Below are 14987 nucleotides of genomic sequence, written 5' to 3' on the forward strand. Positions count from 1 at the left end.
GTGGAACTTCTATTACAGAAGGTCTCCTCTATATCTGGCTTGTGTCCAGGACCAGCATCTAGTCCTGGACATGGAGGGGCCCAACCATATTATACCATGATTCCCATTCTTAATTTTCCAGGCAAGTCCCTCTTGCTTCTAGCCATGGACTACACTAGTTGTATATTCCTATTTTTCACAAACCAAAAAGCATAAATTTCAGATGCAAGAATAATGACTATATGGGTATTTCAAAACAATCAGATATTTCTTAAAATAAGAAGAGATTAATTAGTTAGAAGTAATGAAGTAACAGATGATTCATTAAAGGCAGTTCCCTTAAGACCTTTACTAGGAAAGGTGCCAAACATAAAATAATCACTCAGTGAGTAATTACTCATCAATTAGCTTGGGCATTAATTGTCAGAATCAGAAAAATGGACTACATGACAATGTTAGTTTCAACTAGAATGAATTCAAAATTATGTGCAGAAGAGAAACTTGCTTTATTTCAAATCCCTATGCTTCAGCAATAAACTTTAAAATCATAGGCAGACATAATCATCAATAATCATATAGTCCTGCTGGCTATAGATCATTAAAAACATAAAAAGGGCTAGGCATGGCAGTACATGCCTGTAATCCCAGCAGCTCCAGGGGCTGAGGCAGGAGGAGCTCAAGTTCAAAACCAGCTTCAGCAACTTACTGTAAGCAACCTAGTGAGACCCTGTCTTAAAAAAAATTACTTAATTAAAAGGGCTGGGGGCTGTGGCTCAGTGGTTAAGTGCCCTTGGGTTCAATAACTGGTACCAAAAAAAAAAAAAAAAGGCACTGCAACATGTTTTTTTTTTGAAACCACAAGCAAGCTCTTGGTTCCCAGGAATATTATTCAACAACTGTACAACTACTTAAAAAAAAAGGGATACTAATTTCATGGAACAGTGATCCAGGTTTTCAAATTTCTACAAAAGCATTTGTAACAACCTCCAGTTATCCTTTCTTTAATAATCATGTCCTTTGTTTAATAATCACGAAGCTTAACCAATTGTGCCTATTTCTATACAATCTTGACCAAAGTACGAAGACCGGTCTGTTAATTAATCCACTTTGACTTTAGGCACTTTTTTTTTTTTTTTTTTTAAGAGATGTTGCTGGGAAAACTATTTGGTTTGCTGGTGAGAAGATGACAAGTAAGACCGATTACCTTGAGAAATTACAATTTATCTCCTATGTTGGGTATACATTTAATAGAAATGCCTTTGTAGAATGTACACTGTCTTTGCCTGAAGGACAGGTGGGGAAATCACTTTCTCTTTATAGGTAGCAAGAGTCCATTCAGGTGTATGGATGTGCCTTCTTATGTTTAAAGATAGCTAGCTTAATACTATAAACATCTAGTGATGTTTTTCAATTTCTTTAAGATGATCCTTCAGGAATAAATTAATGTTCTTACATCATATAACCTCACTTATGCCAACTGAACTTGAATAACAAATACTGAGTAAAAACGTGTATTTCATTGAATCCTTTACCTACATTAGTTTTAATTTTACTTGGAGAGATTTAAACTTTGAAACTTTAGAACTCATTTTTCTCAATAGGCTAAAACTTTAGCAAAATAAAAAGCAGCCTCCTAACATGGTAATAATCATTCTTTATATGGACATTTTATATATAATATTAGGCAAACAAGCTTAATATATAAGAAATATTAAAACCATACTTAAAATATTTAGCATTATTTCAACAAAATGTTTATTTATAAAAACATGTAATGTTCACTAAATGTACAATGTATAATTTGCTTACTACCTAAAAAATTAGGCTAAATAATGTTAGTTAACTTGAGCTTTATACTCAATATAAAACAAAGAAACATTATTTACTGTCATCTTTAGTCATTACTAAACAAAGAGGTTACACAAAAGGCAAAATTACACTAAATTAAATATCTTACCTGCTACCCTCATGTTTAGTTTTCAGTCTATGAAACTTTTCATTAAATATGCTCCTAAAATCAAAAGAAAAGAAAAACAATATTAATTCTAGAATAAATATTCTTTTTTAGATTGAATTTGGAGTAAATACATAGAACTAATTAAGTAAATGTCATGACACTTCTAAGTATTCTACTCACATTAATATTTAATGAAAAAACTCTTATCACCAGGTCTGTCTCCTTTCACTGGACCATAATATCCCAAGAGAGTGGTCTATACCCTCAAGCTCCCTCACAAACGAAAAGTGGACAAATGAGAAAACCTGCCATTAGGCTGTGGCTAGAAGACAATGTTTTATTATTCTCAGTGATTATGCATCCATAAGAAATTTATTTAGTTCAAAACTTGGGTTTGCAGACAAGGTTCAAAGAAGATAAGCTGCTTACTCTAGTCATGAACAAATTATTTGCAGAAATGAGGTAAGAGTTTAAGTTGGCCAGCTCATTCCATGCTACATGCTACATGTTGCTGCTACTACTGCTGCTGCTGCTGCTGCTGCTACTACTACTACTACTACTACTACTACTTCTTCTTCTTCTTTTCCTCCTCCTCCTCCTCCTACTACTACTTCTTCTTCTTCTTCTTTTCCTCCTTCTCCTTCTTCTTCTTTTTTTAAATATTGGGATTGAACAGAGTCCACCACATACTAGACAAAAGCTCTACCACTGAGCTACATCCCAAGCCCTTTTTAAGAGGGTCTCAATATTGCCTAAACTGGCCTCAAACTTACAATCCTCCTGCCTCAACCTCCCAAAGAGCTCAGATTGCAGGCATGTGCCACCACGCCCAGCTGCCACTTCATTTTTTATTTCACTTAATTCAGCTGTCACTATGTTAAGCATTCATGGCAAAGTCTTAGTTTAATACCTGGTTCTCTTCATGGTTTTTAATTTACATATGCAAAATAATATATTTGGAAGTACAGAAGTATAATTTTAAACATTCCAGCAATTATTATTGACAGAATACATATCAAGTTTTAAAAAAACCTGTTTTTTGATATTATTTTACCATACACAAGAAACAGATACTATAAAATGTGTGTGTGTGTTGTGTGTGTGTGTGTATGTGTACATCCTAAGAAACAACATAAGTAAACTTAAAAATTAAAAGTGGAAAAGCAAATGAGTTTAATAGGAAAGCCACATCCATGTTGAGCTGGAAAACTTCCAGTCAACAATCTATTGTAAAGGAAAGGACTTCAAAGGGAAGTTGTGATTAATAAATCGCATAAATCAGAAATAAATTTTATTTTATGTTTTGATACTTAAGTTTCCATATTGATCTTTGATCTATAATGATCTACCCTTAAGGACACTGAAAGAAAGAGAGACATCCAGTTTTCCCAAAAAAGCAGGTGGCTGGGGAAGGGTAAACAGCACCCAAAGATGCATGCCCCATCCTGGCTCCTTTCCTTCTCTACAATCTACCCTGAAGCAAAAAATCAACACTTAAACTGACTTGTTCATTATTGATTTCTTTTCCTTTGTTAGTTATAGGAACACCTACAACATAGTAAAAAAAGTCAATGTTACATATCTATTTAAACTACTTAGCCACAGGCTAGGAAAACTGAAGCCAAAGTATCCACAAACCATCACATCACATAAAATAAAAAATAAAAAAAAAGTTGGCTTTTCAAATGAAAATCCCAACAGGTTATAAATCCTCTTTTGGCTTCCAGCAAAATTGAATTCTGCTTTCACAACACATAAGGCTTTCCTCCCAGTCAATATTCCAAATAACTTCACTCTTATCTGAGTGTGGTCTCAGAAAACTTCTTTTGAAAATGCGATAAGCAGTTGGGCACCAGACACCTGCTGTTCTATTTCAGTTTCCATTACCTGCTGAGGCTGCACCTGTATAATTACAGTCACTGCCTCCTATACCTGCCACCTGTTTGTACCTCCCAACAAACCTGCTTCTAAATTTATCACTACTAAGACCACATTGTAAGCAACTACAATTGTCTAGTTGAATACAATTGTTTTATACTAAAATTGCTCAAAGAATTAAGTTAGTAAGATCTCTGAGTTAAAATTGCATTAAATTAAGGCTTTAGTTATAACACATCTTTGTTTAATTAATGATGCAAAACTGTAAATCAGAAAAAGGAGTAATGAATATATCTGACAGTAAATCATGGAGCATATTTATGATGCTATTTCCAAATAATTCCTGATTTATATTCTTATGATAGCACTGAATACAAAACAAAATATATGTAATATTCTCAGAGGGGAACAAAAGAAAAAATTAATGGAAATCTCAGTCTAAACCACACCAACAATCAAGTGAGGATCAAAGAAAAAGAAATCCAATGAAAACAAACACAACAGTACCAGGATAAAAAAAGACCTCTACTAGAAATTCGGAACTCTATCTAGATGCAACAAGTAAAGGGTTTACCATTTTTCTTATATAGTTATTAAAAGATGGAATTACAGAAACTAGTACCAGCTACCAAAACCATAGTAATTTTGCAGTGGGAGTGTATTCTTATGACAGATTAAAATTAAATAAATTAAGCACCAGGCACAGTGGCACATACCTATAATTCCAGCAACTGAGGTGGCTGAGACAGGAAGATTGCAAGTTAGAGACCAGCCTCAGCAATATAGTGAGACCCTATCTCAAAATAAATACAAAGGGCTGGGGATACAGCACAGTGGTAGCATACCCCTGGGTTCAATCCCTGGTACTGCATAATAATTATTATTATTGTTAACTAATTAAAAACCTCAGTATATTTATGAAATAAAATTGCTCCAAAAAGTACAAATGTAGGCCAAAACAAGTTTCAGTGTTTAGACAATAAATCAGGTTTCTAAATATAAAGTGCATAACTATCAAGTCAAAAGCAAGGAGGGCCCCCATCATGCCTTTGTATGATGAAACACTGAACAAATACTAAGTATGGGACCTATACTGAAGAGAGCCTAAGCTAGAACCTCAGAGTGACATACTGATTTCTCTGAATGTTTAATAATATGAAAACATTCCTTTAACTCAAAAGAGTCTACTTTGGTCCAAATGAATGAAGTTCTTTTACTCAAGTAAAACTAAGACTACCATGTGGAAAAGGAGGTATTGTCTTAGAATCCATTAACTTAAGAAACAGCAAATATAAAAGCACAGATCAAGTGTTTGTGCTTTCCAGTCTTTCCTTCAGAAGTGGATTCTGTATCACGAAAACTACAAGAACACCATTCTATACACAAAATAAGCCATGAAAACAATTACCAAGAGAGGGATATCTTGTCAGTTAACATAAGCCCAGGCAATGCATGCATTTAGTGGTGCAATTCACACACATTCTTATATTATATAACCTCCCTACCAGCCCTCTAGCTGTAGTGGGTATTATACAGGCATTATGGATGAGGTCAAGGGATTTTATAAAGTCCTATGAAGGGTAAGGAAGAAACTCACAAATAAATCCACGAGGTCTGATGACAAAATGCTATGCCAATCAAATTGTTCTGAAAATTTCTGATCTCTGATGCAAAGTAGCCTCTCCAGAGATTATTTAGTTTGTCAAAATGACTAAGCTTATGTGTTAGAGCCCTCCCACTTCAAAAATGATACAAGAAAATGAAGGGTACAAATATGCTTATTAGAAAACAAACTAGAAGGAAATACTATAGCTATACTCCATTCATATGAAGAAACAACCATTCAGTTCAAATTCAACTTCAATTTGGTGCTAGCCAAATGACACTTTCAACTGAACCAACTAAGTTCAGATGATTCTAACATCCACACAGACTGGGGCTTTTTAACTACCAAAAAAAAAGGGGGGGGGCAAAGGACAAAAAGATAGATATAGTTTATTTAGGTCCTATGTCAATTTTATGTGTCAACTTGACTGGGCCCAAGTTACCCATATATTTAGACATGATTCTAGATGTGTCCATAAAAGATTATTTTTGGATAACATAGACTGAGTAGACTGTCCTCCTCAATGGGGTGGGTTTTATCCAATCCACTGAAGATCTGAATAAAACAAGAGCTGAATAAAAGAGTATGATATTATAATAAATATTTTGATTTTCATCCATTATTCATGGCTTCTAATTCCCTTCCCAAGGTAGGTCATTCTCTTCCACAAGGAAGTCGCTGAAACCCTAATTGCTACCTATCTTTCTATATTGGAGCTGGCCAAAAAGAAACTGACCAGTTCTCATCTATTAGCAGGTTATGAGATGCTCCTAATAATAAATCCCCAAGTTTTGAGGTCATGGTCTTTTGTGCTTTGATGTGACAGTACAGGGAAAAACTGATTTTCCTAACAAAAGGAGAATTCACACTCTGCCTTATCTTTAAGCTGGGAGAAAGCCTTTGGCTGTGGACTGGAACCAAACAGTCAACTCTATTTGGTTGCTAGCTTGCCGACTATAGATACCAGACTTCATTGCCTTTAGAACTGTCAGCCAAATCCTTATAATAAATTATTACATACATAACAAATTATATATCTACAGATAGTTTATTGTAAGGAATATATATCTACATATTTATAATTATTATCTATATATCACCTATTGGCTATTTATTGGGAAAACCAGACTAATAAAGACCCCCTTGAGTTTGGAAGATAAAAAGTTAAATTTCATCTCCAGAGCATTAAAGTAGAAGAGTAAAATGAGATAATGCTGAAACCAAAAGAATGCTAAAACTAGAAGAGACACTAGGGTAAGTTACTTTGTTATATTTACAAACAAAAATATGACATTAAAAAGAACTATGGGCAACTGGATGTGATGACACATGCTTGTAATCCCAGTGACTCTGGAGGCTGAGGTAGGAGGATCATGAGTTCAAAGCCAGCCTCAGCAAAGGTGAGGTGCTAAGCAACTCAGTGATACCCTGTCTCTAAATAAAATACAAAATAGGGCTGGAGATGTGGCTCAGTGGTTCAAAAACCTACTTGCAATAAATAACTGCATTTCTATAAATAAACAGGGCAAATGTTGGAAATTTTTTTTCTGTAGGAGGGCCAGATAGTAGATATTGTTAAGCTTTCAGAACCTTCAGAACCACACAAACTCTATCACAACTGTTCCCCTCCATAGCTGTAGCTAGAAAGCAATCATCAATAATATAAAAATAAATTGTTCAACTGTGTTGTAATAAAGCTGAATTTCATAAAATTTTTATATATCACCAAATTATTATTTTACTTTTTCAACCCCTTTAAAAATGTGAAAACCAATCATGGATTATGGGACCACACAGGCCTATGGGTCACAAGGTGCAGAGCCCTGAGATGAGGAACAACAACAATAAAATTAAAGCACAAGAATAAAAAACTTTTCTGACTATGCCCAATAGTCTAATTTTTTTTACTGGGTTACATGCACAATAGACAACTCCTATACAGCTACTACTAGACCTCTTAGAAGTACTATCACAGAAGTTGAACTGATTGAGCAATCCTAAAATTTATTCTCCATCAGACATTTTCATACTCAACTGCTCTCTGAAGAATATTTTGTACATTTTTTGAGAAAAAAACAGGATATTTCACCTTTAAAAGGGAAAAATCTTTCTCTTCCTATAGATGAAGCTATTTATCAGATACAAAGACAAGAATAAATCTAGACTCTGTAATGTTTCCAAACCAATCCCAGGAAAGAGAAAGAAATTGGCAAATCTTACTAAATTCCATTGCATTGATTATTAAATATGTTAGTGGAAAGAAGTTGACACCAGTTTATGCAGGTGTTTAAATGGGTTCATTTTTGTGATGTGCTTAAAATAGAGTTGACTCCACTAGGTGATTCTGATGTTGTGATCAACTTTTAAAATTTCAAATATTTAGCCTTTTAAAAACCTTTAATACTTTAGTAATATGTTATTTCTATTACAGATATTCAGATATTCACTATTATCAAGTAACCCATCTCATCCAGATGCTACCATACCTACATTTTTTTGCCTGGCTAGACAAATTTTTGAAATAACAAAATGGGGAGGCAAAAGATGATTGCATTTATTTGAAAGAACATTAACATTTGAAAACTCAGGATGCTCCCTGAGCTGCTATCAAGTGTTATACATACTGTGAATAGAATATGGCATTTTTAATACTAATTGCTTAGGGATAAAAAAAATCCAATTAATAACCTCAGACAGTATTTAATGTTAGGACACTGTTATGTTTTACATATAAAGTATCCCCTCAAAGAGTAAATGTGTTATGTAGATTGTATAGAGGTAAAATAATTACATTATGAGAACTGTAACACAGTCAGTGGAGTCAACCAGTTAATGGATTAATAATTTGACAGGACTACTGTACTGGGTGGTAACTGTGAGCAGGTAGGGTATGGATGGAGGAAGTAGGTCACTGGGACATGCCCTTGCAGATTATATATTTCGTCCCTGGCTCCCCTGCTCTCTGCTTCCTGCCATGAGCTGAGCAGCTTTCCTCTGCCACACCCCTCCACCACGATATTCTACCTCACTCTAGGCCCAGAGCAATGGAGTTCACTCACCATGGACTGATATCTTTGAAACCATGAGCACAAAATAAACTTATTCTTCTGATGATACTGAATTCTAGAAGATGCATCTAAAAGAATCTATCATTTTTCTCTCTCTCTCACACACACATATATAGCTTTTAAAAGTGTGCATGAAATAATGATTAAAATAAAATATTGTAATGACTAACAATTTAAAAAGTTTCCCAAGTTTTTTTTTAAATATTTTTTAGTTGTCAATGGACCTTTATTTATTGATATGTGGTACCAAGAATCAAACCCAGTGCCTAACCCATGCTAGGCAAGCACTCTACCAATAAGCCACAACCCCAGACCCCTTCCCAAGTTTTTAAAAGAACAAATGAAACTTATATTTTGACTAGGGGACAAAAGACGCAAGAAAAAATTTCCCCCAACTCTTTCTGCAAAGTGGCCCCCCAAAAGTGAGATTACAAAGCAACAGATGAAAATTCTTTTAAATAATGGGTCAACTGAACCAATAAGTAAGTCTTAGAGAATAAATTTGTCATGTTCTATTGAAGACCTTGGGAAGAGAGGCATATGGATGATCTATCCCAGGATTGTTAATAGTTATCTGAATCTACACCACATGACTTTTATTTTCTTAAGTAGAATGATATTGAAATTACATTTAAAAGAAGACAAATATCTAAATGTGCTTAACAAACAAAATTAAAAGTATACTATGGAAAAGCAAAAATGAGCAGGAAGTGTTTTTAACTTCCCCCTAGAATTTTAACCAATGTTAGAGCTGAAGCAAATTTGGACTACCCTGCGAAGATTCAGCTTTCCTCTACAATCCATAATAAGTATTACACCTTGCTATTCATTTGGTTCTCTTAATACTAAATAGAGTAACACTTCAGAAAACTTATATCTGATCTACAGCATGTTGGATAAAACTCCAATTTCCTAAGGATAAAAACAGATAAAATACAGCTATAATTACCCACTGAATTTCATTTAAAAACAAGTTAACGAAGGGCCACCATCAATCACATAAGTTCCCTGCCTAAATCAACTGCACCAAAGACAGCAGAGAGAGAAGTAGCCAATCCTGACAGACAACACACATTCTGAGAGCAACATGAGTGATATACCTTCTGAGAGCAACATGAGTCAGCTCAATGTCAATCTCATAGTACAATTCCTCTGGTCCATGTGAATCCACCACAGAGGAGACCTAAAGTTACTCTTTCCTCTTCAGAAATGTGAGAGATCCAATAACCAGTTGATCAACAAGCATTTTACCATGTTTTCCAAAAACACTTTAAGGGATTAAAACTGAAATTGATCCATGTTCTGCTTTCCTCTCCCTAAATCTAACATAGCTAAGTAATTTTCCCCACCACGAAAGGAAGCACCAAAAGCAGGTAGAGTTGTGTTTCACTGAAATCTCAACAGTGAAGATTTGCTCTAACCTACAGACATTCTTTCAATACCCAATACACCACTTCAGCTTTTCTTTTTGAATTGGCAGTTAGAGTTGAGGCCTACTCTTGAGATTTTGTGTTTACCCTACCACTTCCTCCTACAACTACTCAGCACAGGATGGTTTGCAATTCCTGTATGAGTGCATAAACAGCTTCTTGATATTAGTGACAGCTATGGACTAACAGAAAAGAATGATAAAAAGATAAGTCAAACCATTACGCTACATCTGATGTCAATGTGACAGTAAGTAAATATTCCAGTGGAACGTAAGACTTCTGAACTGAGTCACTAACATAAATGACTGGAAATGAGTAGGATGAAAATAACACTGGGGCCAAGCTGGAGTGCATCACACCTCAAGAAAGCTGCACCTTTAAAACAAAGTCATCCATACAATCGTCATTACAAACAGATATCAGGTAAGGACTCCTTATATAAACTCTATTTTACATGGTACAGATGTGAAGAAATGTTGTTATGTAATTATTTCATCTCATATCATATGCCTTATAATAACCCTTTGACAAGAGGGGCCCTTTTGTTTCTTAGAAACCTAAAACCTTGTTATTGATTTTGAGAGGCACACTGCTTCCCTTATCAGCATGTGTACACCCAAGATGAGGTTTACAACCACATTTCTGTTTCCTGAAACAACTTTATAAACAATTGCACAGATTCAATAAAATACCCTACAAAGCCCTAACTACAGTATTACCAGACCAGGGACATCAGAATCACTAGTGTGCTTTTTAAAATGCAAATTCCAGGGCCAGCCACAGACCAAAAGAATCAGAATCCCTAGGAGTAGGTGTTAAAACTCCAGCATGTTTAACAAGTTCCCCAGTGATTCCCATTCAAGCACAGATCTGAGAACTTCAGACCAAGAACATAACAATCCAAAAAAAAAGCAGATCTAGGATGAAAGGCCCCAAACTAAAATTCATATGATAAGAATTTTTTCACTGTTTTCTGAACACCAAGTGGAATCCTCCTTTGGGGGTGAAAGAAGAGGAGGCTGGCAGTGAATAGATCTGGAGAAAATTGACAAGGAGCAGGGAAGACAACTTCAGTTTGCAAAGGTTAAAACAGACTACTTACTATATTTTCAATTTCCCGAAGGTCTTGCAATTCTTCTCTTTTAACCAAAGCATAACTTTGATTAAAAACCTATAATCTAGTTGAAGGAATGGAATGATGATTACAGCACAAACATACCCAAATCCAAAAACAAGAAAGAATCCTACAAAATGCCATTTATTTTTGCCTGCTCCTTCAAGAATTCTACAATTGTTTAAAGGGTTATAATCTAAACAACCTTAATCCTATACTGTAAACGACCTTGGGGAAGATGGATGGACAGAATAGGTATTATCAAGAATAATAGCAAAAATAATGCAATTATAAGATGGACATAAATAAGGTTATTAAGTATCCATCTCATAAATTGTGTTTAAAAAAAAAATCGGAAAAGGCACAAATGTATACATGGTAGAACTCCTATCCTCATCTCCTGTAGCTACTTTACGCCAAATGATAAGTTGTAGGTTTCTATTTTGTGTAGGAACTTTCGTTAGCAACCACACTAACTCTGTCTTTAAATAGTCTGTAGAACTGACGTGCACAATGGCAGACACAATTCTGTCAGTCAAGCCTTCTGCACAAAGAAATGGAGACACAGCAGTTCTATATGTCCAACAGCCCGGGACAAACTGCAATTAACATCCTATTTCTACATCAAAATCTGATGGCAGTGGCTGGAGCTGGAGCTGGAGCTCAGTGGTAGAGCACTTGCCTAGCACTCGGGTTTGATCCTCAGCACCACATAAAAACAAATAAAACTAAGGGTATTATGTCCATTTACAACTTAAAAAAAAAAAGATTAAAAAGAAAAAAAAAAAAAAACTGATGGCAGGCCAGCAGCCATTTGCAAATAGATGCTTCTAATGTGATTTTTTTTTTCTGAAACTGTATCAACCAAAATAATTTTAAAAATTCATTGCTGTTGAGCAACATCCTTCAGAACTCACTTAATGATCACTAACTGCAGGTAATGAATGGTATCCTTCCTTATGTGGCACACCTGATACCATAATACTACCTCAATAATTCTTTGGAGCTGATGATGAAAATTAGTAGGACGAGACTCATTACTAGAAAGTTTCATGGACTCACCAGGGTCCATTAAAGGATGAATGGATAAATGCTATGTGGTACTGTAACCATTTGTGTGATTTTTGGTTATGTAATTTGATTACCTATGTTAGTTGCTGTATCCAACAGGACAGTCAAGATACAGAACTACTTTACTGCCAAAAAGAAACTCCATGTTGCCCTTCTACAAGCATATTCACTCCTTACACTGTAGAGACTTAGAGGTATTAGAACATTTAATTTCCTTGTCTGACAAGAAAATCAGCTCATTGTATTTTAGGAGCTATATTAAAAAAAACAAAAACAAAACCTTTTGAAGTATAAAGAGCCTCACCTTGTTCAGCCTCTTTGATCAAATGAATAAAGTATTAAATGTGCTAATTTGGTCAATGCCATTCACAAAATAACTAAATGCAAAACTATTGCTTAAAATCCAGATTATGGGATCCACAGACTCTTTTGGACTATGTTCAGGACAAAATTTGCTACTGTACTAAACTCTAAGCTACATGAATTCTTTTGAAGCATAAAACCAAAATTTTTCTCTCTGGGTCAACTTTATGAAATCGGTATAAAGATGAGAGGAGGTTAAACATTCACTGTCTTTGAGAAAATAAAGTAGCCTCATGAAGGCCCAGGCTGTCTTATTCATAGTATCCATGATACCTATTAATTATCGGCACATGGCAGGCACTTTAATATTTTTAAAAGACTGTAAAAACATTTTTAAATAATGAGGCTTACCATAAAACCCAAAATAGTGAAAAACATAAGGTTTTTATGATCCCCTACAGGGAACACTACCTTTTGCCATTCAAGTCTCTTATCTTTTTGATCTTCTCTCTAATTACCTTCTCTTTTTTAATGTGACTTTACAAAGTACGAAAGAATACTTAGCAATGCTTAAGGTAACAATATATATTAAAAGTTTGTGATTATAATAAAACATTTTTAGTTTTTAAGGTCTCTTTAGTCCAGTGGTATTCACTCTTATTTTGCCACCCTTTTGAAACAGAAGCCCCCTACTTTTTAAAAGTCATATAGGTAATCTGAAGCTCCCCCAGACTAGAAGTAAATGCTGTTTATTATCTAAAATTATTATTACTTTTCTTCCCATCAAGTAATGCTACTCTTTAATGAGTTGAGAAAATAGTTTGAGAATCTATGACACAAAGCTCCTAACACCTGTATAAAACAGAACAAAGCAAAAAAATGACTTAACTAGTAAAGAGGCAGAGAACTTAAGAGGCAGGCAACCTCCAGAAGGAGGTACAAGTCAATAATACCACCCAAACCAGTTGCTGACTTGCCAATTCTGCCATTTTCTTGTTGAATGGCATTTGGTAAGTTAATTTTATTTTCTAAGTTAAATGGAGATCTCTTGGTACTCTGTAAAGCACTGCTTGAACATAGTAATGCTGCCCCAAACCTGGAAAATATAATAATATATCACTAGTCCTGCAAGGTGTTCACAGGTCCAGGTGGTCTGGGGATCTGCTATTAGCATCAATCTTTATTTAACTTCTCTGAGAGCTGGCATTTTCATCTGTAAAGTTAGGAAAGAAGATATATAAAAGGACTTATTCACTTGAGTTGTGAGAAATACACATGTGGAAATACTTGGCAACAGTGTACAGCAATTAGGCAATTTAAGATTATTTAGTGACATTGTATCCATATATTTCTCAGTAAATAAAAAGAAACAGAAAAAGTTCTATCAATTAGAAGTTCTGAAGTAAACATATTTAAGTAGAGGATGATGTAGAGAGTGATGAAAGCATCCCTCCCCCACATCCCCCTCACCCCCCATCCAAAAAAAATCACGGCTTAAGGTAACAACTTCAATCTGTCAATCCTTACTCATTACTTAGGTGTAGGGAACCAGCCCTCACACATAGTAGAGAGCAGTGGTCGTAGCAGAAAAAAAAAAATTAACAGTGCATTCATCAATGACAACAAACACCAATGGGCTATAAGTTTAAAAAATAAAAAATAAAAAGTACCTCCAGTTTAGGAAACACTAAAACTTCACAAGTGAGTCAAGATGGCTCTCTACAGAGTTCGAATCCAACACCCAACTCCAGCCCCGCCTCCTGGGGTCCACAGTACTCCAACCCGGGTGTGTGTGGAAGGCGCGCTCAGGTGCCAGCCCAGACCCAAGCGCGGGACCCTGCGCCAGGTGCAGGCACAGCCCCGCCTCCCGCGGAGCCCAGGCGCCGCTGGAGGATGCTCGCACCCGGGGTGCAGCCCCGGTCGAGGGCCCGCGGCGCCCTGGGTGCCCTGGATCCTGGTCCTGCCGCCGAGTCGCCCCAGGGCCAGTCCCCCGCAGGCGACCGTGGGGCGCGGAGAACGAGGAAGAAGGTGGGTGTCCGGCTCCCCTGGTCTCCCTCCATCCCTCCCCGGACCTCGCTGCCTCCCCAGGCGTCTCACCCGCCGGGCGCCCGCCTTCCGGCCTCTTTACGCTCAGTCCTGCCGGAGGTCGACGGGAACCGCCTCCGCCTCCGCCTCCGCCTCCAGCGCTAGCCTCAGCTTCCTCCCGGACTCCTCCGGCTTCCCCTCACCCCCGCGAGTGGCCAGGAGGAAGCCAGTTCGCCACCAGGCCTCCTCCCACGCTTCCCCCGCCGCGACCAATGGGCCCCCGCCGCCGCGACGCCGCGCCCGCCCCCTGGCGGTGGAGGACCGCGCGGGCGCCCCGGCAGGCCGGAGGGAAGGGCCGGAGATCCGCTCCGCGTCCCGCCCGCCGCCCCCAACCCCGCCCCGCTCAATCTAGACTTGCCACGTGGGAGCTGCCGCGTCGGCCGCCGGCCCCTCAGTGACATTGCGGGAGGAGGGAAAATGTGCCACAGCCACCTCCCCGGCATCCACACACACACACAAAATCCCAGACTTAAAGGCAGAAATTTCAAAATGCCCA

The 14987-nt window shown here is 37.0% G+C and overlaps 1 protein-coding gene across 1 annotated transcript in view; it reads right to left on the reverse strand.

Moving 5' to 3' along the window:
* Positions 1 to 14679, reverse strand: part of Fam3c (FAM3 metabolism regulating signaling molecule C) — a 43472-nt gene extending 28793 nt beyond the window's left edge. The window contains exons 1-2 of the mRNA XM_076861815.1: positions 14504 to 14679; positions 1937 to 1990 (exon numbers count right to left, since the gene is read on the reverse strand). Coding sequence (XP_076717930.1) covers positions 1937 to 1949 — 13 coding nt within the window. The 5' untranslated portion in view covers positions 1950 to 1990; positions 14504 to 14679. The remainder of the gene's footprint in view (positions 1 to 1936; positions 1991 to 14503) is intronic.
* Positions 14680 to 14987: the final 308 nt, after the last annotated feature.

The sequence above is a fragment of the Callospermophilus lateralis genome, chromosome 1 (assembly GCF_048772815.1).
Source record: "Callospermophilus lateralis isolate mCalLat2 chromosome 1, mCalLat2.hap1, whole genome shotgun sequence".
Taxonomy (NCBI): domain Eukaryota; kingdom Metazoa; phylum Chordata; class Mammalia; order Rodentia; family Sciuridae; genus Callospermophilus; species Callospermophilus lateralis.